The sequence below is a fragment of the Squalius cephalus genome (assembly GCF_949319135.1).
Source record: "Squalius cephalus genome assembly, chromosome: 3".
Lineage (NCBI taxonomy): Eukaryota > Metazoa > Chordata > Actinopteri > Cypriniformes > Leuciscidae > Squalius > Squalius cephalus.
The window spans coordinates 25067964-25092998 of record NC_137124.1 but is presented as its reverse complement, the minus strand read 5'-3'; the positions used below and the strand labels follow the sequence as shown (position 1 = coordinate 25092998).

Here is a 25035-nt window from a genome sequence, read left to right as displayed (position 1 = left end):
TATTATTATTATTATTATTATTATTATTATTTATTTATTTATTTTATTTATTTATTTTATTTATTTATTTAATTTTTTTTACATCAATTAACAATTTTTATTTACAAAAATTTACTTTTTGACCCATTCTTCTAAGCTTTTTTGACAACATTTCAAGAATCTTCAGTGCTGGGAAAAGTTTGTACACCCCATGATAACTGTTGTGCTATTTTATTTTTATTTTATCATTTTTGTAGGCTATATTATTTACTTGTAATAAAATATCTAAGATTCCTTTTCTGCTTGCCAGTTTCTCTGATTTGTACTTGATCTGCCAATATTTAAAGGGATAGTTCACCCAAAAATGAAAATTCTGTCATTATTTACTCTCCCTCAAGTTGTTCCAAACCTGTATGATTTCCTTTCTTCTGCTAAACACAAAATAATATATTTTAAAGAAGGTTGGTAATTAAACAGTTGCTGGTCCCCATTGACATGTATAGTATTTTTTTTTTCCTACTATGGAAGTCAATGGGGTCCATCAGTCGTTTGGTTACTGACTTTCTTCAAAATATCTTCTTTTGTGTTCAGCAGAAGAAAGAAAGTCATACAGGTTTGGAACAACTTGAGGGAGAGTAAATGATGACAGAATTTTCATTTTTGGGTGAACTATTCCTTTAAACTGGCAGCACCATAGCCTATATATTTTTAAGCAACATGGTTGTATTTATATATTTTTTTCCATTATTTTCCATTGTTGAATGTTGTTGTTTTTTCTACTCTCATGTATAAGGGTAGCTGTTTCTCCTTTAGGTTTACTCAGCCAGTTCCACAAGAATACACATTAAGTTTATTAAAAAGGACTTTTTTTTTCTTCTACTTAAACCCAACCTAATTTTTTCCTTTTAGTTCTATGTTTGACTGTCTACCTGTCTCTGATCTAAGAGGAGAGCTGGTCTGGTTAATTTGGTTTGAATTATTGTTTGTGTGTGTGTGAATGCACGTTTTTTTTCCCTTCATTTGTTTATGTGTGTGTATGTCATGTGTGTGAGAGAAAAGAGCATTCGCTTAGGCTCATCTGTGGAGTAGAATGGGTCTGTCTCTTTATTTCTTTGGAATTTGTGAGCAGCTTGATGTATTTGACATCTGCGTGACAGGCCACTGCTCCTCAAGACAAACCCAGAAACTTTGCTGCCCAGACCAGCTGTGTGTGTGTGTGTGTGTGTGTGTGTGTGTGTGTGTGGCATTGTGCTTGCACATCAGAGCAGCCAAGCATTGCCACTTGTGGAAAAAATACACACAAACACACATCCACTGGCCCTTTCTTTTTAATACCCATCGCTTCTGTCATGAGATAAATTTTGACACCAACGAGTATGTGTCAAGTTGTCAGTTTATCTCTCTTCTTCTCTTCCGTTTATGCATCCACTTTGTCTCATTCTCACCCTTTTCCTTCACCTTATTCTTCCCTTCTCTCTATCTCTCTTAGGCCTTTAAGTCAAGACTGTCCATGAATAGTGCATGTTATTTTGTTTTGTAGATTTCTATTTGACAGTCTGTCTGTCTTTGTCTTTTTATTGTTTTTGTTTAGCAGAAATAACCGTAAGAATCGTGTCTAGACTGGGCTGCATCAAACCCTCCAGAGCGTCTTTTTCTCAAGAGTCTCCTTGTTCCGTTATTGCAAAACCTTGCAGTAACTTTAACGGTTATACAGTCCTATTTCCACTCATGAACACATCCGCACACTCTCGCACGTGCACCCATGTCCTTTCTCAAATCAGGACGTAACCTTTTTAATGCTGTTACTTTAATGTTATTAACAGGACATTTTATTTTACTCTAAAAGTCAAGACCCATTTGGGCGAAGTCTTGCCGTTCTCCGCACTCACAAAAAGCCCTTCCCATGTGAAAACACTGCCATTATTAACATGGCTGAAATGTGAAACTCAGTCTTCGTAAATGTCAGGGAATATAGGGCATATATATGGCCCTCTTTCTCCGTTAACGTCTCGGCTGTGTGTCTACGTTCTTAAGGGAACAGCGTGACCATTCTGCCGAGCTGCTTGACGGGGGTCTCTGGCACGGAGGCCGGAGCAGGGTCACTGATGTAACACCCCCCACCGTCCCACCTGAACGGGGTGAGAGAAAGCCGTTTCTCTTGCACCTGCAGTGAAGAAATAGAGGACGTGTGTATGTCGCAGAAGGACGGGAGTGAGTGCACTTGTGAAATTTATTTGGGTATCAGAGTTTTACACCGGTTGCTGTTGGATTTACAGGTCGGAATGGAATGCAGCCCAATGAAACGCTCTTTGATGGGCAGAGCAGGTTGAGTTTTAACAGACGAGCGATGCATGGAAGGCCGTAGTTTATGTGTCTTTGAGAAGACTCTCTGCTAGAGCCGTAAAAGCCTGAGATACCCATGAACAGGAGTACTATGGGATGGCAGCAGAGGGTTCTGGGTAATGTGCTCTGACTAGGAAGAGACACTTGTTATAGTGCGCAAACTTTTCCTCTTTTCTAGCTCTTTAATTGTGTAGATGTGTGAATGCTTTTACATCTAATTTTGCATTAATTAGCTGGTAATCTATTTGTTAATAAAGTCCACTATGGACTTTCCAATACACTGCCTGATGAAAACATTAAAGAATGTGTGAATAAAAGTCTTCATTTATGTGTATTTGTGGTTTTTTTTTTTTTTTTTTTTTTTTTTTTGTATCACTACAGAGGCGGAGGCTTATACAGGAACTGGGGGAGCAGAGGATTCCCTACCTTTCTCCTACAGACCCAGGATTTCAGGATCTGGTTAGAAATTTATACAAATATCCACACTACTTCATAATTTCAAATCTGATATATGTACTCTACTGTTTAAAAGATTGGGGTCAATAAGATTTACTTTTGGAACAGCAACACGGACACATTAAATTGATTAAAAGTGACAGTAAAGACATAGGCCCAGTTTCACAGAAAAGGCTTAGATTAAGCCAGGGTTTCTCAAACTCGGTCCTGGAGGGCCACTGTCCTGCACAGTTTAGCTCCAACCCTGATCAAACACTCTAGCTGTGAGTTTCTAGTGATCCTGAAGACATTGATTAGCTTGCTCAGGAGTGTTTGATCAGGGTTGGAGCTAAACTGTGCAGGACAGTGGCCCTCCAGGACCGAGTTTGAGAAACCCTGGATTAAGCCATGATTAGGCCTTAGATTTGCCCAAATTTTCGAACGGTTGTGTGTAATGTAAAGATTTCAATGGATTTCTGCGGTCATAGAAAACTTCAAATCAAGAGGCATGGAAAACGATAAATCATTTTGGTGCCATTGTCATCATCAAACAGAACTGCAAAAACTAGTAGGGCTGTTTTAAAACAAGTTTCAAACACCCCCGCTCAATCTTTGAGTTCTGCCCCAAACACACACTGTTTGGTCGACCATTAGGGCAGATCAAACAGATTTCAATTGTGTAATGAATTCGTTTAATGCCGCTAGTCGTGCAGAAATGACACACTTCACATTTAGAAGGTTTGGAATTTCTCTAGGGAATATGTTTTCCATATTTTTTTCTGCTCTAAAATATTTAAATGACTAGAAAATGCTTTTCAGTTTGATTTTTTTTTTATCAATTAAAAGAAAAGATCTAATTGTCACAAACAAATGGAAAGAAGTCATTGAAAAGTATTGATCAGAAAGTGAGGTTTATTGTTTTTTGTTTTGTTTTGTTTTGTTTTGTTTTTAATAATTACATTTGTTTGCTTGTGTCTGTAATCTGACAGTGGGACTCCAGTTACGCAGGACTGGCTTTACGGCAGTCCGGTACCCTGCCAGATGGTCTTCATGAGAAGGTGCAGTCTGCTCTGATAACTCTACATCGGCGTGGATGTCTCCTCCGAGATCTTGTCCGAGTCCGAGACCGGGATGTTTTTACGGCCGTTTCACGTGCTCTCGTGGGTCAGCCGGGCTACACGTACCGTTATCTGGACACCCGTCTGTTCACCATCCCCTGGCACTGTGAGGGAGAAGAAGGTCAGAAAGATGAGAAAGAGAAACAGTGCTGTGACTCTGACCTGAGGGACGCTTGCAAAGCATTGTGGGAGCTCAATCAGTTCTTTTGCTCGGATGTACAGCAGACAAACGTGAGAGGCGTCAAGCGATCCCGCAGTGACACCGAAAACAGCGAAGACACGCCGGGGGAGGGGACGTGCGAAGAGAGTGTTAAGGACAGGTTACTTGAGAAGCAGGAGGAGGAGGAGGAAGACAGCGGTCAGGGCTGCTCTCATTCCTCACCTCCTTCATCGGCTCCGCCACCTGCTATATCCAGCTTGGTTCAGTTTAACGTTACCCTCATCAATTACATGGACCCCACTGCCATGACTCAACTGAAGGAAGAGCCTTATTACGGCATGGGCAAAATGGCAGTTGGTTGGCATCATGACGAGAACCTGGTTCCTCTTTCACCAGTTGCTGTCTACAGCTATAGCTGCCCAGCAGAGCCAAAGAATGAAGGTGAGGGGTCAAAAGCCTTTGGTAGAGCATGTAAAATAATATTGTCTCAAAGGCAATGTCTCAAAATCAGTGTGGTTCACAACCTCTTTAACTCCAAGGCCCCACTTTGTCCAGACAATATTTGAAGGCCCATCCAAGCTGATTCTTTAATACATGATGTACGAGTCTTATTATGCCAGTTTACTGTTGTACATCTTTGTTTTAGTGTTTTTTTGTGTTTTATATTACTGGACACGTGTCCTCAACCCGTGTCCTGAATCTGTGCTCTGCTTTCTTCTCAAAAGTTTCATATCCCCCTCTTCACTCTTTTTGTCCAATAACTCTCAGAAATAGGAATAAAATAATGTATTTAATAGATTTTTAAAAATAAAATATTAGTAGTACATTGTTTTATGTATGAATTTGAATTTATTTAAAAAATATAATGTTCCACTTCAAAAAGACCTTCCATAATAGATTCAACTGCATTGATTTTTCCCCAGAAAAGTTCATAATCAGAATTTCATTAGTTATTAATGAATAATAATAATGGATAAAACATAGATTTACTTTAAGATTCATTTTAGAATTTGCATTGTGACTGAGAATTTGAATCGCATATTGTCTTAAAGCGATAATTAACTGGAAAAAGTCGTTCCAAACCTGTATGACTTTCTTCTGTGAAACATACAATGAGATATTTCAAAGAACAGTTTTTGTCCAAACAGTCACAGTCCTTGTGATCCAAAACATTTTTTTTCTTTCTTCAAAATATCTTTATGTATGTTCTGGAGAAGCAAGAAATGCATTTTTGATTGAACTCTCTCTTTTAACATTCCCACCCATTACAGTTTTATTGAAGGGCCAAAACAGTCTGGTATTTTTTTGAGCTTACCACTGCTGAGAACCTAAAACATTTATTATGACACCAACCAGTTCAAAACCATCCTTCACTTAATGGCTCGAATGTGCTCATGCAGCCATTGTATGAACTTGCTCCATGAAGGAGCCAGATCTTCCATATTTCACACGAATCTCACTGGAGAAGTTTTTCTGGACATCAGTCTCTCTTCACGTCAGCCTAACAGCTTAGCATGCAGCTGTGTGCATGTGTGTGTCAGTTCGACAGAACAGAGCGTGGTGTGCTAACCAGAACCACCTGCCTCACAAGCTCTGTTTCGCCAATCTCTTACTGACCGATTTGACCTTTGACCTCCCCAGAGCCCGCTTCAAACAGTGCATGAATGGTTTGTGTGTGTGTTTTTGTGTGAGAATGTGTCAGTTTGTGTGGAATTATTCCGCAGCTGTTCTTTTGGAGGTAAAATTGACCCCTCAGTTCCAGACTTCAGAGAGACTCCCCTGATGGAAGGCTTTTGCAGCGCGTACGCACCCGTGCAGGGCATCGCACAAAATGTTGCCTTCACTTTGTAGAAATCGCTATGAAATGCTGCAGACCAGCTGAAACGGATTGTTGCTCAGAGGAATTTCACTTTGTACATCATTTACTTGTTGCTATGTGTGTTCCATGAATGGGTTTTTTTTTTATTGTCCCTTTGGATAACATCTGTGTGTTGTATAGATTTGTGTTTCACCTGAACACTTTGAAGAGAATGCCTTACTGATGCTTTTCATGTGATGGGTTTATGGAGTATGTTGGTCGTGCTGAGAGGGAGTCGCTCAGTGACAAATCTGTTCAGCTCTTCATCCAACATTGACTAGATCCAGCTCATTTCCTTTTCTAACAGGCATTAGTTTATGCCACTGTGATTTTGAAGTGTTTTTGAAGGAATCTTTTCCGTCGCTGCTGTGTTGGCTGCAGATGGCCTTTTGAGAGCTGTGTCAGAAATCACAGGCTGAAATTAAGTTACTATTTATCCCTGCTGAGCGAAGAGAAAGCCTTGCTCAGGGCTCATGCTTCCAAGAGTGCTTTAGTATTGATTTTACTGATAGGTGTCAGCCTGCCCTCTCGTTTTTTCAGTTACTCTTTTATTCGTTATTTTCTTTCTGGCTCTTTATTTGTAATAATGTTTTTTTTTATTTATTTTTTTATATAACACAGATCGGTTGGTGGAAGTTGAACGACTTATGCTACAGGTCAAACAAATTAGAATAATACAATTTGTTGTTGAAAAAAGCCTCTTATGCTCAACAAGGCTGCATTTATTTGATTTGATCAAAAATACAGTAAAAACAGTAATATGTGAAATATTATTACAATATTGTACTGTACAATACTATGACAGCAAAGCTGAATTTTCAGTATCATTACTCCAGTCTTCATTGTCACATGTTCCTTCAGAAATCATTCTAATATGCGGATTTGCTGCTAAATTATTATCATTTATTAATAATGTCTCTTATTAGTATTAATGTTGAAACCTTTGCATTCTTTTATGAATAGAAAATTCAAAAGAACAAAAAAAAAAAAAACTTTTGCAACATTATAAATGTGTTTACTATCACTTTTGATTAATTTAATGTGTCCTTGCTGAGTAAGTATGTATTTTTTATTTACCTCAAACATTTGTTGTGTTTCACTGTTTCCACCAATATATTAAGGAACACAAACTGGTTTCAGCATTGATAATAATATGAACGGTTTCTCGCACCAAATCAGCCTATTAGAATGAATTCTGAAGGATCATGTGACCCTGAAGACTGAGTAATAGTAATGATGCTGAAAATTCAGCTTTGACCTCACAGGAATACATTACATTTTAAAATATATTTAAATAGAAAACATTAAATTGTAATAATGTTTTATTGTATATTTCAATGTTCTGCATTTTTGAGCAAATAAATGCTGCCTTGGTGAGAATAAGAGACTTTTTTCAAAAACTATTAAATATTAAACTTACTCAAATTGAACATTCAGTTGTAGTGATGTCACAAATTCGATTTAAAATAAACACTTTAAAATAAAGTGTTACTATAGAAATTTAATATTGACCATTAACGGTCATTGGCTATCACAAATAAATAATTATCAGATTATTGGTATTGTTTATAAATAATATACAGTAGGTACATCTCTGCTCTAAATGTCAAACTACATCTGTGTTTACAGAGGTGACTGAGAAAGATGGTGAGGGACAGAGTAAAGAACAAGAAACAGAGACAGAGGGTGAAGGAACAAGTAAAGAAGAACTGAAGGAAGAAGGAGAAGGTTTGGTGAAGGAGGAAGTGGAGAAAGAGAAAGTGTGTTGGCGTGTTGGCCTGAAGGTGGCCTGGGACATTCACACACCAGGTCTTGCTTTGCCTCTACAGTCTGGAGACTGCTACTATATGACAGGTACACAATCGCATTCATCCTTGTCCAGAAACAGTAGACTCAAGTACATGTGTAAAGGGGATTGTACAGTCTCGGTCATGTTGAAATGCATTAGACCAGGAATTATATTTCCCAGAGGATGTGCACATCAACATCCTTTTATGTGCATGTGTGTGTCTGTTTCCCTAGGATTTTGCTTCCACATGTTCCTTTGTCATGAGAGGTTAAGCAAACCAAATGCTATTTTATGAATCGCTGTGACCCCTGTCTGAGAGCAGGACTGAGACTGAGTAAATCAAGGCCTTTATTACTGATGGCTACAACAGATGCCCCCCATCTACGACCCTACATTTGCACAAACCCTCTCCTCTAAATATCCCATAAAGTGTGTTTGTTGACCTTGATAAGGACACTATTTATTTCCCGATTTCTGTGTCCAAGCATGACTAATGCTTCCCCTCCATTGCACACATTTTATCAATCATCTTTGGACATTTTCATCTATTTGGAAAGGCTTTCCAGTGGCCGTACCTCTGTGTTGCTGGCTGCTCTAAAGTTAGAGTTATTTATACCTACCTAATGGTGCTCTCAGTCCTGTGAAGTGATTTTAAGTGTAAAGCTAAAGCAATATAAACATAATGGGTCATAATGGGTTTTCTGGGCACAGGACAAGGGTGAAAGTGTGACTGGGAAACTGCCTCATGAACGGTTAATGAGACTACGTCTTATGTCTGAAGGAAGGAAGGAAGTTCACATCGGGTGCTTTTTTTAAGGGAAAATGAAGGAAAAGGAGGATGGAAGAAGCTGTAGTGTAGCAACCCACGCCTCACATCAGGTGCTTTTTCAAGGATAGAAGGCATATGAAGTTAAATAGGGGAAAAGAAAGGAAGTAAAAATGGAAGTAATGTATTAGAAAATACAAAAAAAGGAAAGTTAATTAAAGGGAAAGAAGGTAAAGGAAGCATTAGGAAAGTAAAAAGGAAGGAAAAAGATAAAATAAGTTAAAGGAAAGGCGAAGGAAAGGAAAAAGAAAAAATGGAGAAGGAAAGAAAAAAAGAAGGAAGGGAGAGTGGGAGCTGATGGAGGACATACAGTAAATAACTTGCAGAATGATATTCAACTCCACATTCCCATCAGTCTCTAACACTGTCACAGCTCTTCCCCTCCATCCGCTGATGCCTGAGACTTCTGTGTGCAAATCTAATCAGTGGATTCTCAAAAATGGAATTTGGGGATGGTTAGCGGGAGCAATTTGTTGGACCGACACTGGCACAGCTGCTAATAAGATTTCGTTTGCTCAATGCTCCAGGGACAGGACAGACCTAGGTTGAGGTTTTGACCCAATAGATTTAAAAGCCCGCTTTTAACTCGAGTGCAGCAGCCACCTGACGATGAGAGAATAATGATAAATATTTATTAGAGAAATTTGGTACGGCTCATGATTAGTATTGAGGTTGTGACAGAGTCCAGGTTGAGAGATGCAGAGTGTTATTTGATCGCAAGTGTTTTAAAGTCAATGTAATGTGACGGGAAAGAATAATAGTATACGGAGGAAATTAAACAGATGTTACTGTTGTGCTCGCTCTAGTTTATGCTGGTGTACGTCAGAGAATGTGGTGAATCCTTTGATTTCAATGGGGCATATCCCTTTCAGTCCCTTTCAAGGAAAGTCACTTGTCTGACATATTTGCAACATCTACTCCGCTAATTTGGGCATGCAAGACCAACTCTTATCTATTTAAATAAGGAAATAATGATACCTCAAAAACTGCTGGCCAAATAAAAATCTAACATGAATGGTCTTATAAATGTTGTTTCTTATACTCTAATAGTGTTAAAAAAGCATATATTTTAGGTTGGTCCTGCCAGTGTGCAGTCCTAAGTGTGAGTCTCTACTGGCAGTTGCATTGGCTCTTTTTTTTGTTAGAAGGCAGGACTTGCATTACTAGAGCTGCCCTGGTATATTTACATTCTTTTGGCATATATAACCTCTGAATAAAGGCCCCAATATACTCACAGCGAAGTTCTTTTTCGTTCTTTGCTCAGGGGTTAAAATAGAAGTTTTATTTACCTGAGCAGTGGCATATTTTGATGAACGTGTAAATATGTGCTGCACGCTTTCCTTTCATTAACAAAATAAATGCTGTGTTCAAGTTACATAGAAAATATCTTATTTATGAGTTGAATGCATGTGAATGCCACAACAAAGTCGTAATTACAAGTGGGAAACTCTGAATTTTCTTTGAGCTCCAAGTTGGGGGCATGTCAGTGACAAACGTGGTGAAATAATTAGATGCAACGTCTCTAGTGGACGTTAAATTTTCATAAATGAATTAAAAACATAAAAAGCTAAACACACCTGATATGCATTCTTTGTTCTTCATTTGCTATAAGTAGTTAAAAAACCTTGCTGAATTTTTGTGTGGTTAATTAAGAAAAGGTTTGCTCCAATGTAAGTGACTTGAATGCACCTGACAATGTAATTACGACTTCCCAACTTGTAAAAACAAACTTCCCAGGAGGTCTTGAACTCACCAAAATGCAACAGAAATGAAAGCAGTGAGAAAAAAGCAGTTTTAAACAGTATTTAACATGGAAAAAACATTTTCCTATAACCAATTTCTACTATAAAGCAGCTCTCTAGTGTGAGAGACCACAGACCAATGGTAGTTTGAGAGTGATCGCCAGCCAGAGTGATCGCTCTCCAAACGAACTTCGTTTTGGCCTCATTCCCAGTTCTTCGATTTCGCTTGAAGGGCCTTAAGAGTTTGATCGACCAAGACAAATGCTCCCTCCCAGAGTTTATAATAATGTTAAAGTGTGTTTCTTCTGATTGTTGTCTGTGCGTGTGTGTGGCTGTTGGCATGTGCTTGTATAGATGATCTGAATCGGACACATCAGCACTGTGTACTGGCTGGTGACACAGCTAGATTCAGCTCCACTCACAGAGTCGTACAGGTGAGCATCATCTCTCCAGTTGCCCTGATCGCACCTGCACCATTATCAACTTTCATGTCCTCAACCAATAACCCCCTAATTTCTGGTTTATATGAATAAAAAGACTACTATTATCTGTATTGTTCCTTCAGTGTTGTACAGGTACGCTGGACTACATACAGAAACGCTGCTCAGAGGCCTTGGAGAATTTACACACCAACACAGAGAAGAACACCAAGAGTCTGAGTTCTCTCCTCCCCTCCACCCTTCAGTGCATTGAGGACATTCACAACGAGGTGTGTATGTGAACGTTTTTTAAGCATTGTAAAATGTGTACTCACACCACCAAATCCCAAATGCTTGTCTCAGGCCATGACAGATGAGGCTGCTCTGAGGTTTTTTAAAGGTTGTACTTGCCATTAATTTTTCAAACCCCAAACAATAGCTCTTTTAGAGGGCTTAACCATCAGTGCGGCCTTGTGTAGGTCTCTGTTGAACCCCAACTCACCTGGATTATCGCTCAGCACCTTAAAAAACCCTTGGAAATATAAAGTGTGTATATATACATACACCCCTGCCCGGGGGCAGCAGCCTCCCCGGAGGTTACCGACCTCAACACTCTGACCTGATTGAGGCTATTTTGTTGAAACTGCCCATGAGGGCCTGTGTGGGTTCTTAAATGATGTATTAGTGTATCATTTATTATTGATATGTGTATTTATCCCAGCACACTGTTCTAGCAGAGCTCAGCGTCTACCTTTTGTTTAGTGTGGTGGACTGCATGGAGATTGCAGTAAGCAGCCCCTGATGGGGGATCTGTAAAGGATCTGTAGTGTGCAGGATTAATGTACTGTGTTAGTCCGTTGATAAAGGCCAATGTTTACCTGCATTTTTAAGGGTTGGTGCTGGTATATGGAGGTTCAGGGGAGGTTTTTGCAGGAGAGGTTGTTGGGAAAGAGATCCTTTCTTCTCTTTCTCTCTCTGCATCTCACACTCCCAACGTTTTGTCCCACATAGTTTTCTGAAAAGGTGTAGAGCTTGCATCGTTGTGGAATTAAGAGGGCTATTTCACCTAACAATTCTTTCATAATTTACTCAACCTCAAGTCATTGCTAACATGTGTGTTTTGGAAATGTCTAAGTTACTATTTTCTATACAGTGAAAGTGTATAGAAATTTCAAATGGACACAAGAAAGCACACTACACTCACACAAAATCAGATTTTCACTACATTATTATGGACAAAATAATTCACGGAAGCAACATTATCATGATATCTAGAGAAATGATAAATAAATATATAATGCTATTAGGCAAATTTATCTTTAACTTTGTTTATTTTGGGTTTATTGTTTAGGTTGGGTACAAAATCCTACAAGAAGAACTTACTGTTGATCAGCCCTTTTTTTGTGATCAAAAAATTTGGTGAGCTATTTCTTCACGTGCTGGTGAAGTGTCACACTTTTGTTTGTCTACTCTGGCGACATGATTTTGTGCGACAGTAGTAGCTTCACTCTGCGTCGTCTTTTTCTTCGTCTGGAGCTATATGGTGATAGCTTTGTATGAGGAACAGACAGAAATTTAAGTCGTTATTCACTGAAAATCTATCCACCATTGCTCTCAAGTCGAATTTGCTTGTGCATATTCAAGTTTTGCATCAGTAATCGGATTTCCATTAATGTATCTTTATCGACTGATCAGAATGCACCAGTTTTGTGTAGGCACTAGAAATGATTGTGTTCCCTTAGTTATGTGCAATAGATGGGTTTCTAAACACCAAGATGCAAATAAAATAGCCAAAATACACATAAACATGCATAAAGTACATAACATTTATGAAAAAAATATCCTAGATGTGCATCAAAAACCTTTGCCTCAAGAAGTAATGTGACTGAATGCTTTAGTTATGTGTTCTACAATTCTCATTGTCTGAGCTGATGTGCATGCACATATATGGCTCTTTATTTGTATGACCAGGTGTACACATTTGTGGGTTTACAGAGCAAACAGCACAGACTGGCCTCTATTGATTGAGTCACAACAGTTCTGGACTCGAGGGTGCTCTGGGAAATTGATTGGTAGTCCAAACAGTGAGCCGTTTGAGAGAGATGTCTGGAAACCTAAACCCATTTAATATTTAAGATGCCGCATTGTTATATCTGGAGGTCACCGTGATGAGCACCTGACTAGTACTGTAGCTAATGTGTAGTTACCACCACGTTCAGCTGGATAAGTAGACCGACAGACTCTCCACCTGTCACTGAAAGCCTTTTTGTTTCTGTCTGTTTCCTCTTTCTCACCTCCAGCATATGCAGGTGGCATTTAGTCTCAGTACCTCACAGCAGCAGACGGCTTGGCTCTAAATGCCAGTCGCATAGTTTCCAGCTCTGTGCCTGTTGCAGGCCTGCTCTGCGTGAAACTGGCCTCCATGTTGGCTCAAAGCTCTCGGCGCTGTGTGGGCTTTCAACACAGAAGGACAGACAGACAGACAGGCGCGGGGGGGGAACGACAGACACAAAAGCGGCTGCTAGCATTTGTAGCCTCCGGCGTCTGTTGAGAGGCTGTCAGCGGTTGGTATTGGTCTGCAGCAATTGTAGGTTTGAACCAACACAAAGTGTAGCATTTCTTTGAAGGTGGCCATATGTGAAAGTGAACCCTGGGTGTCTGATCTCAGTCCAACTAAAGATGAAACCCGTTCAAGCCAGTTTGAATGCTTAAAGAATGATAGCCTACACAGGTATTGATAAAGCAGATTAAGAGTATCAGCTGTGCAGTTTTACAGTCTGTCAAATAAAGGACCTGTTCACACCAGTTTTTTGTTTTTTTTGGTGCAAGGTTTAAAAATACATGCACATACTACATAGTGCTATAAATACTAAACATATTGTACTACTAAGAACTTAAAAGACACCTAATATTTTTAATTGCCCTGCTAGTGCTTTCACTGGACTGAAAGAATGTGAGTTTTTATTTTTACAAATATATTTGTATTTTCATATTTTCCATTAAATGTTACAATGTTACATTTGTCTTTACTTTTTTCTTCTTTTTTTCCATTTATAATGTAAGGAAACTAGCTATATGTGTATTTTATATATAATTGAGACATTTTTGAAATAAATTGCTACTTTTATTTAGCAAGTATGCTTTAAATTGTTCAAATGTAACAGTAAAGACATTTATAATGTTACGAAAATCTATCTCACATCTTTTTAACTTTGTATTCATCAAAGAATCCTGAAAAAGATGAATAAAATACTAATATTAAGCAACACAACTGTTTTTAACATTTATAATAATGTGAAATGTTACATGAGCACTAAATCAGAATATTGACACTGAAGACTGGAGTAATTGCTGCTGATTCAGCTTTGCAGAACATAAAATATTATCAGATAGTACAGTTATTTTATATACTGTTTTTATTGCATTTTTGATCAAATAAATGCTGTCTTGTTGAGCATAAGAGACTTCTTTCAAAAACCTCTGTAAAAAAAATCTTACGGACCCAAAGGTTACTGTATAATGTAACTTCATAAATTCTTAAACACTTTTCCATAAACACAACAACAGACATATGAAGTTACTCATATGAATTCCTTGTTTATTGAATGGTAATATAAAAGCAATCACAACTGTTCTTAATATTTCATGATTTTTTGTTTTTGAGTTTGTTGTTTAAAATCTTGTGTTTACTTTCATGTCATTCAGTTGCTCCAGATCAAACCGGGCAACTTTATAGTTAAATTCAGTGAAGAGACGTAGTGGATGTTCTGGATGCTGTTCTGGTGTTATGTTGTCGGCGTGTTGTTTAGTTGTAACTCTTAGCTAAGGCGCAGAGGGTGTCTGTTGTTTGGAGAATGAATTTTGGAGCAGTGCTTTGTTCATAGCTTGTGGGAGGGCAAATGTGAGGTGCTTACATTTACATGTGGGGCAGACACAGATACACACGTGCACGTGGCTACATTAAGCATCATTAGGAGGGTTAACTCATCACTTCAAAAGAGTCAAAGATGGGGAGATTCCCAGAGGAGAAAGGCTGAGAGCCTGTGGTGGATTCTGTTGCTCCCTGTAGAGAGAGAAAGTGAGAGATTGATAGGATGAAGAATGAAAGCAATGAAGTAAAGAACGAAAAGAAAGAAAGGGAAGTGTGTAGGTGCGATGTTTTTGGCGTGTGTGATAAATCTTTACGTCTCTCCTGGGTGTAACGTAGCAGCAGACATAAACAAAGGAAACAAAACTACAAACAGGAAAACAGGAAATGCAGATGTCATCACCCTCCTTCCTATTGTGATGACACAGTTATGATCAGCGGCACACAAAGTCGCAAAGATGTCAAGTACAAAGCAAGTGGCTTGTGCATGTATGTGGATACAGAGGTGTGTGTGTGTGATTTGTACTGGATCTGTGTCTGTGTATGTGCGGCTACTCGTGTTCCCTTGTTAGTGTGACCTTAGCGTGGGTGTTTAGTTTTGAAAATCACACCCACCGCCACATACAAATGCCCTTCCCCCATCTCCCCACCTCACTGACTCAGGTGACTAGCACACAGTCCCCTCTGCTGCTCTATTCTGCTGCTAAATTGCCCACTGATGGATGGATGGAGTTTGATAAATGGATGGACGTCTGGATTGCTGTTGTTTCAGAGCATGCTGATATAATACAGTACACATAGGCCAGAGAGCTGGATAGTGAAGAATGACTGGAGCACAAAACATTTTTGTCCAACAACCACATTTTACAGACTATCAAACACACTTGACTGCTGTTTTTTCAGACATTGTTAAGTAGATGTCAGCTGCTTGCTATGGTTTGACCTCTTGTTCAAGGACTGGACTTCACCGGCCTAGTTTTCAAAAGCCTTTCAAAATGCTTTGGAGTTTGTTTTTGGTCCTTTTTAAATGGTCCTTGTGTTCAGAAACCAATAGTACTAACAGATTACTGTAATGAATGGTGGTTCCAGACACAAAAGCATATAACTTATTGGTTGATTTTTGTATTTTTTTTTAACTTAGTTGTTGAGTGAGTTCAGTGAGTGAATATTATGATTCAAATGTTATGATGTCTAGATTCACATGTAGATACATGTAGTGAAAATAGTATAGAATATTCTATAAAATAATGTTCTATAGAAAGACAATTATATTCTATAGAATATTTAATATTTATTAAAATAGACCATGTAATGGTTATTAGCAATAACATTACAATAATTATAATAATGATAATAATTACCAGCTTAATGGATCAGCTAGAATTTTAATGTCAGTTTTTTTTTTTTTTTTTTTAGGTAAGGCAAGTTTATATATGTAGCACATTTCGAAGTACACAATGGTAATTCATCGTGTTTTACATACAATAAATCATAACAGATGCATAAGAAATAAAAATAAATTCCAGTTAAATCCCATTTAATGTGCAGGGACAACTTTAAAAACACTGCGGCTCTTTTTATTTTTATTTTTTTTAATACATTGTTTGAGCTGTGTAGTGTCAGTTGATCAACCAATTGTATGAGTTTGGGCCAGAACTATCCGTTTGCAAAATTATTTTTTTTTAATTATTTTTGCAGTTCTTTTTAGGTGTCTCTAGCGGTGTGGAAATGATACTCTGCTGCTTTAACGTCTTGACCCTGTGTTGCTCCTTTCAGGTGGAGTTTGAATGGCTGAGGCAATACTGGTTCCAGGGCCGGCGTTACGCTCGATTCTGCAGCTGGTGGACTAAACCCATGGAACAGATGGAGAAAGACTGGAAGGAAATGGAGCGAATGGTAAGAGTGATGGAATGAACTGTAAGCAGGCCTGTACAGAATCTGCGCCCAGATTTCCGCTCGATTCAGCGTCTGACATTCAGCTGTACATGTGCAAGTTTGTTTATGAAATAGTTTGGCTAATTTGATTATGCTTTCAACTACCAGTACAGTGTTGTAATCCCAGTACTGCTTAACACATTTTACAATATTTAAATCCACAATCCTTGTAGTAAATGTGAAACAAGTGTTCATATGCTGTGTAGCTGGCTGTAAAACAAAAATCAGGGACATGGAGGAAATCTTTGTTAACACCATCACCACCTAGTCATCCAACCTAATCCTCTTTTCCATTAAATTATTATTATTTATTTTTTTTGTAAGAATAAAAGGTTCATTTCACAACTGTCAATGGGGCGGTGAATATAGAAAATAAGCTATATACGGGGCCTAAAAGTAACACTCGCAAAGCGCCAAATGCGAGTATATGAAATGGTGTCAATCGCCAGTTGGCCAGTAACATTTTTATCTACTCTAAAAATGCACTGTTGTGAGAACATGAATGTAAACAAATGTGAATGACGCTTGGGACAGTTAACGGGCCAGCACTGCATCGTCAGGAAAGATTAAGCCTTTCCAATTTAAATATTCAAGCTCAAGAAGAGGCGAAAGGGAACTCAATTCGTTATGATCCATGGGTGGGTTTTTTTTGTGTGTGATGGTTCTTTATGAGTCCCTTGTTTGTCCTGAGCAATTAAACTGCCCGATGTTCTTCAGAAAAATCCTCCAGATGCCGCAAATTCTTTGGTTTTCTTGCATCTTTTGCATTTTTGAACCCTTTCCAGCAGTGACAGTGTATAAAGATGGATCTCAAAATCCTACAGAGGACAACTGAGGGACCGGTACTCAAACTATTACAGAAGGTTCAAACATTCACTGATGCTCCAGAAGGAGAAACAATGCATTAAGAGCCGGGGGTGAAAACTTTTGAACTGGACGAAGATGTGTACATATTTCTTATTGTTTAATATCATATTTTTTCATTTAGTACTGCCCTTCGGAAGCTACAGAAGATACTTGCATGTTTCCCAAAAGACAAATTAAGTACAATTGACCTTGATCTTCAAATGAATGCATCATGTTTCCTTCTGGAGCATCAGAATCTTTTCAGGACACTGCCTGTCCGCATAGTCACCCTTCTGCTGGCAGATGACCACAGTCTCTGATGCTGGAGAGGATACAGAGGTTATTTAAATCTAGGTGATCACAGCTGATCAGTGCTGTCTGTTTGACACATGTTTGATCCATATGTGTGTGTATGTGTTGAGCACACAGCTCTGCTCTCAGTGATGTAGTTACTTTCAGTAGGGGGCACTGTTGTATCATCATAGTCTGTCTGTCTCTCGCTCTTTGAGCAGTAATCACATCTAATGTGCTTCTGGGGCTAAGGACCAGCTCTTGAGCTAGCCGATGTGTGTGTGTGTGTGTGTGTATGAAGGGGTGAGACAGTCTCAGGCTCACTGTGAGATACCGGTCCTCCTTCTGTCCAGAAACACAGTTTAAGTGCGCTGACATCCACCCATCAAAGATGTACAGTTTTGTGTCTGTAAATACCATGTGAAATTATTTCATTTCAATATATAGAAGTGAAATGTAAAATTTGAGGCTATTTTATAATATATATATATATATATATATATATATATATATATATTTTTTTTTTAGAAGGTTTTTTAAAAAGAAATTAACGTTATATTACTGCGCATATATTATTTGTCACAAGAATAAAAGCAAATAAAAATACAACTTTTAATTTATCACATTATATCATATATTTTGTTAATCATAATAAATCATAAATGAACAGGAGAGGAAAAGGAGAAAAATGACAATATCTGCCATATTCATTCTAAACATTTAAAGACCTTTTTTAACTATATTTTTTCTTTTTTATATTATTTATGTTGAAATTGTGGGTTCCTTTTACCTGAGTTTAACCTGATCAAGCTATTTTCTGCGTTTTATTAGTTGTACAAATATTACATTTGTAGGATTGTTAGAGGTTGAATAAATCGCTCATGAATGTGAATGCACTTAGAAAATAAATATTCATTTGAATTCCTGATATTTTCATGGCCGATTTAAATTCATTTAAGTATGATTTCGAGAGACAGTCATGGCATTTAACAGGGACATGTGTTTATCTAGATTCTAGGGAATTGTCTCGTTGGCCTTCCTGCACTTCTCTTGATTTTTCTGCAGTCTGAGCAGGTCCAGGGTTGGCTGGTCTGTGTGTTTCTCTGTGTGTTCACCCTCTTCCTGCTGTTTATTAAAACCGCTCCTCTCCCATGGGGGTTTTTCTCTTTCGTTTTCCTTCTTTTTCTTTTCTTGTGTCTCCCTCTCTTGCTCTTCAGGCTGTTGTGATGCAAATTTTCACCCCTCCATTTGAATGACATCCTGATAAAACAAGTCTCTCTCTCCCTCTCTCTGTGGCTGTCTCCCCCCCCCCCTTTCTCTCTCTCTCTCTCCAACCTGTACCTCATGAATTAATGTGAACTGCTTAATGGAAACAACATAGGAGAAATGGTGGAAAATAGAAAAGAAGAAAGAAAAGAATGAAGATAGCCATTTAAATGTGCTCTGATAAGATGAGGTAAATGTTATCAAACATCAGGTCTCAGGTCCTCTCCTCAATTTCTCTCTCTCTCTCACACACACACTGGGTGAACGTCGGGTCCCTACAGAGAAGCTATCGTACTCCTCATACACCACTGACATTTATTTAGGCTTTTACCAGTGACACTTTCTTTCTCTCCCTCTATCAGTCTGTCTATCCTTGCACTGGAGAGATAGTTGGCTATATGCAAAATATTTTAAATACCACCCAGGCATTTTTTTAATTCTTTTCTTTAAATTCAGGGCTGAGAGTGAGACGGCTGAGAGTGAGACAGGTCTATTAACAATATCATGGGGTTTTTTTAGATTTTTTTTAGGTCTAATTTGTCACTTTTTCCACTTCTGTCGCTCAGAGCGTCACATCAAAAAGCTTTTTTCCTCTCTAACTGCATCTATTCTGTCTTTCTTCCACATACACCGTCATCAAGTATTGTGTGCTGAAACATTTACTTTCAGTCTGAATAGAAACTATTATGTGTTTATGTGAACAGTGAGCCGTTTAGATGCGTCTTCTGTTCCTTTTCGCTGGTGTTTGTGTTGGTCTTTATTTGTGTGCGTGTCGATTCATGCACAATGACCGTTTCATAATTTCATCCTCTCCGTCCAATGAAAGAAACCGAGCGAGCGAGAGAAAGCGAGCAATCATGACTGCAGGGGTCACCATTGATATCTGATTACGTTATTGACCTAGCCTGCACGTGTGTGTGGCAGACAGGAAGGTAAAGACCTCTCTCCCCAGCGAGAGAGTGAGAGTGAGGGTCAATGTAAATGTTATTGCAGTGTGAGCTCATTTGATCAAAGCCACTGAAAGGTTAAGCGAATCCAATCTGGTTTAGTGTGTCTGAGGGTAGGGGGTGTATATGTGTGTGTGAGGGCAGCGGAGAGAGAGAGAGAGGCGGACGCAGTGAGGGGATTATCGTATAGCCGCTGAAATGCTGGATGTGGTGCGGAGCGCTTCTCTCTGTCTCTAATGCGTTTAGACAGCAATTGGCCTTAATAACCTTTATTGACTTCACTAGGTCAGTGCCAAGGATCTAATTATTCAAGTGTATCAATTTCATCTAGTTTAGAGCTGCCTCGTTCTGATAATTATTTTAAGGTCGACCGGGGCAATTAATCTCTATTCACTTATTTGATGAGTTTGTAAAACATTATAAATGTAAGGGCTTTGCTGTGCATTTTCATCATAATAATATTCCAGAATGCCTTTCGCAGGGCCACTGTGGATTTCCCTACGTAGATCTTTTCAGTTTTTTAATTTTTTTTATTTGTGCATCATGTGGCAGTTATACATTATATATTGTATGTGTATACTGGGTTGATCAATCATATACATGCATATACATATACATGTGTATGCGTGTGTTTTGTTTGTGACTGTAGGTTTTTGCTTAATATGAAATAAAAATATTCAAATATTGCATTAGATAATAGTTATATATCATAATATAAGTAATGCTAATAATATATACTGTATAAATAATATACATAATACAAATAATACCATATGTTGCATAATAAATCTTTTGAGTATTTTCAAAATCAGGGGCATGATTCCAAGGCATGATCCCATGATCGGGCCATTTCTTTCGCCTTGTCTCTTGCAGTTGTCTCTTGTCAGATCAAAATGAACCACAGATCTATTTACCTGTGTTTCTCCTTTCAGCTCGCCTGCTTAAATAACATCAGAAATTACCTCCCAATTTCTCTTATTATACTCATAAACTGTAAATAAAAGGCTTCTAATAAATTTCACAGTAAGGGGTGGTTTTTATTGGAGAATGAGGGGAAAAATGGGAAGAAAAGAAGCAGGAAAAGGGGGGCGAGCAGAAAAACACTGTACAGTAGAATTTGCGGGCAAAAGGTATTTATGATTCCCTTTGAAGTCCTTATTGAACAGGGTAAGCTGAATTTTTGCAGGCCGTCATAGTGGGGAGGGTAAATACTTAAACCCCTTTAGAGAATTTCATGCACTGATATGCCACTTGCAGGCTGTGTTTGTGTTTTCTACCTACAGAGAGAGAGAGTGAGAGAGAGAGAGAGAGAGAGTGGTCGCTGGCTTTGTACCTGCATACAGAAGCTTTTACAGAATCTTTCGGCAGGCAGGGAGACTGGTGGGTCTGTGTGTGTGTGTTTTTTGGTGGCAGGGATGGAATCTTTAGGAAGAAATATTTTTTCTTCCTTTTTTTTTTTTTTTTTTTTTAACACAAGCAGACCAGTTAAACACAATCGGCTAACAGACAAAAACAGCACGCGTTATATCCCACTGACAATGCTGAAGAATCTATCGTTGTGATGATAAAATATTTTTAGGTGTAACTAATCACTGGATTTACCAATGGTTGCCAGATTAGTAGAGTAAAATGTTTTAGACATGATGTTTGGTTGATAGTTTACATGCTGTTACATGCTGCCAGAATAAGCTGCAGACTAGGCCAGACTTCATGTCAATTTTGTTCAATGTCAATCCTTAGTCCTTGATATACCTTTTCCCCCTTTTTTTCCAAATGCATGTTTAATATCGTTACGTATTAAACTTGAAAACCGTTCATCTTTTGTAACATTTATAAATGTATTAACTATGAATACAATTATTCCTTTCTTTAAAAAAAAAGAAAAAAAAAAGTACTGACCCCAAACAAGCTAAAGCTTTCACTTCCACATTCTTTCAGATCTATTAACAGTCAACTTGAAAAGAAATTTAAGCAAAATACATGCTATTTTAGTATGCAATATTGTTTTGTTTTTATATGGTTTTCATATTCATATGGTTTCATATCCCCACAGATTTCAGTAGGCTTGGAATGACAGTCATTCCCAAACTTTGACCATGTTTATGTTCTAATTTTGCTCATTTGATTATGTTTTCAGTTAGAAATATGAGTGTACTTCATTTAACATTTATACTGTTTAAATACATTTCCACACAATTCCACCATTTTCAGCCCAGAAAGTGCGGAAAAGAAAAAGATCCGCAGAATCTGCCTGGGTGTAGTTTTTAGTATTGTCATGTGCAGGTGTGTGGTTATGTGCAGATGGTTCAGTCTTGTTCTGCTGGTGGTGAGTGGAACTCGGCGTGTGCTGGTCTGGAGCAGATGCTGTCTGACAGCCGCTGAACTCTTTGAAGTAGATTTTTTTATTTTTCTTAGAAAACCAATAAGTGCTTTATAATGCCTGATCTGTCTTATCTCCTGAAACCCTCCTCACACTCTCGGTTTATTAAGTGCTTTGTTTATTTATTTATTTACTCTGGAGTTTTTCCGGCTCGCTCCTTGATCAGCAAGATAAGCGGCTGAAGAAAGAGGAATAAGATCTGGAATTACAGACTGTGACTGATTAATCACTACTGTGGATACACACACACAAACACCGCATATATGCTTCATTAAATTCGACAGAGGAACACAGCTGTGCACAACACTCAGTTTACTGCCAGTCAGGTAGAGGCCGACCTTTGTATATCACTAATGTTTCTGTCTCTCTCCCGGTGTTAATTATGACCACAAATTTAGTCTTTTGACTAAAATGCCATTTAGTTTTAGTCTTATTTTAGTCATCTGAATTGTTTTAGTCTAGTTTTAGTCGACTAAATACCATAAGATTTTAGTCGACTAAATCTACAGTAGATTTAGTCGACTAAAATTTAATGGGTTTAGTTTAATTAGAAATTTTAGAGAAATGCTTAATTAATGCATTACAAACTCATTATATACTCCTGTAGAAAACATCTACCTGTTAATATGAATGATATTAAGGTTTGAACATGCAATACAGACACATATTTAACTGCTGTGACATATAACATGTCTTAATTGATCTTAAAATTAAATTAAACCACTTCTCATAAAGAAACAAGAACATGGTCTTTTTAATTAATAAGTAACTTGCATACAACATTCTTCATTATTTGTATAAATTAAATAGAGATTAATTCTTATTAAAGCTTTTAAAGTTATTCAGTAAAGAGCATCGAGTGATTTTCTCTTTTCCGTTTGTTGTTTGATTAACATGATGGACAGCAGCAGGTTTATTAGTCTGCTGTCACTTTAAGTCCGAATGCACGGGTCCACACTGATACACCTCCGATATTCTCCCAACTGTTTAACGTTCACTTAAGAAATAACTGACTGTTTATGTGAATACTCGCCAAAACTGACATTATGACATAATTTTGTGTAGTTGTCCGTTCAAGAGCGAAAATACACAAAAGAGAGCTCAATTCAGTACTCGTGTGCTGTCTGAGAGGCAGCTTTCTGCACAGAAAACCGGACTGAATTGAGCTGTCTTTTATGTCATCACACTTTTTCAGATTTATCCGTATGTCTGCTCTCCTCTTTCTCTCAGACGTTTGCATTTTTTAACGTTTTATGATACATGCAGCAAGTGCATGCCAACTTATGACCCGCTGGGTAGATCAGCACGTATTCAAATCTACCATACACGACATCAGTTCTCTTCCCAAATTGTCCCTTCCTAAAAAAAAAAAAATGTTGATGATTTTGTCATAGTTTTTGCCATTTAAAACTAGTTTTTATTTAGTTATCATTTAGTTTTCGTCAGGGAAAAAATGTCATTGACGAAAATGATGACGAAATAATATTCGTCAACTAAATTTACACTGCTCTCTCCTCTATCCTTTCTTTTAATTCCTTAGAGTCACCAGGCTGGCTATCATGTCGGGGCTCTTAACCGAGTTAAACCACGGTTCAGAACAATGAGGGGAAGAATGGGAGATCCTGATGCCAAGCCACTGTAAAATTGTAGGATTCGCTTGAAAAATCACAAAGAAAGAAAGGAATTATAAAGAAGATATTGCAGATAATTCGAGAGGTTTTAGGAGAGAAGGGAGAGAAAAGGAGACACAGAGAGAGAGAGAGAAGAGAGAGAGAGAGTGTGTCTCTCCGTGTGAAGACGTGCTATGCAGAAGTGCAGTCTGGTGGCTGATGCATACTCAGAAGTTGCACTCTTTGTGTTTGTTTTTGTGTTTGTTTGTTTGTGTTTGGACAGAAGTTGTGAGCGAGGGATGACACTCTGGCTGAGATGAATAGGCACAGATGTGTTTGATAGTAAACACTCTCTCCTTCTCCAAGGGGAAATGTTCCTGTAGAAATGTGTTATGATCCCCTTGCTTTCAACTCTCTTCCGTTCTCTCTCTCTCTCTCTCTCTCTCTCTCTCTCTCTCTCTCTCTCTCTCTCTCTCTCTCTCTCTCTCTCTCTCTCTCTCTCTCTCTCTCTGGCTGTTTAGTATGGTGCGGTGGAAAGTGGCAGACGATTTTGGGATTAGAAAGCAAATTCAGCATCTTACACTGAACTGAAGCAGGCTTGACCACAAGAAAGTCAGATCACATGTTATTGGCGAGGACTCTTGAAATTGTAGCAGATTGGTTCTGAAAGATAACCCACATGAATGCTTCAAGCCTTCTGATCTTCGATTTGGAATCAGTTGGACCTTTAGAACTCGTGAAAATCTAAGGAGTTACAAAATGCCTTTGATTTTATTTTTTTATTTTTTATTGTATTTAGTGTAAATTTGGTAAAATATTTGAAATTTAAGTCATAATTTGACTCCATAAAGCTCAAAAATGACTCCATAAAGCTCATGGGCATCAGAGGTAAAACAGTATATTTCAGAAAAGTAACATAACATTTTACTGTCATATCTTTTTGTATATTCTTAAGACTATAATGCATATTGGTAACACTTTACAATAAGATTTCATTTGTTAACATTAGTTAACTACATTAGTTAACATGAACTAAGAATGAACAATTCATCTTCTGCATTATCTTAATGTTAATCTCAACATTTACTACTACTTTTTTTTTTAATCAAAATTTGTGTCTGTTAACATTAGTATATGCTTTGTGAACATTTTTATAAACTAACATTAACAAAGGTTAAAAAATGCTGTAAAAATGACAATAAAGATAAAGATGTCAATAAATT

The 25035-nt window shown here is 37.9% G+C and overlaps 1 protein-coding gene across 2 annotated transcripts in view; it reads left to right on the top strand.

Annotated features, from left to right (window-relative positions):
- fto (FTO alpha-ketoglutarate dependent dioxygenase) overlaps positions 1-25035 on the top strand; it is a gene marked incomplete at its 3' end in the record, with an annotated part of 146599 nt that overhangs the window by 34377 nt on the left and 87187 nt on the right. For both annotated transcript variants that reach the window (XM_079866834.1, XM_079866833.1), the window contains exons 2-7: positions 2704-2781; positions 3747-4476; positions 7523-7747; positions 10605-10684; positions 10816-10959; positions 16314-16433. In XM_079866834.1, coding sequence (XP_079722960.1) covers positions 2704-2781; positions 3747-4476; positions 7523-7747; positions 10605-10684; positions 10816-10959; positions 16314-16433 — 1377 coding nt within the window. The remainder of the gene's footprint in view (positions 1-2703; positions 2782-3746; positions 4477-7522; positions 7748-10604; positions 10685-10815; positions 10960-16313; positions 16434-25035) is intronic.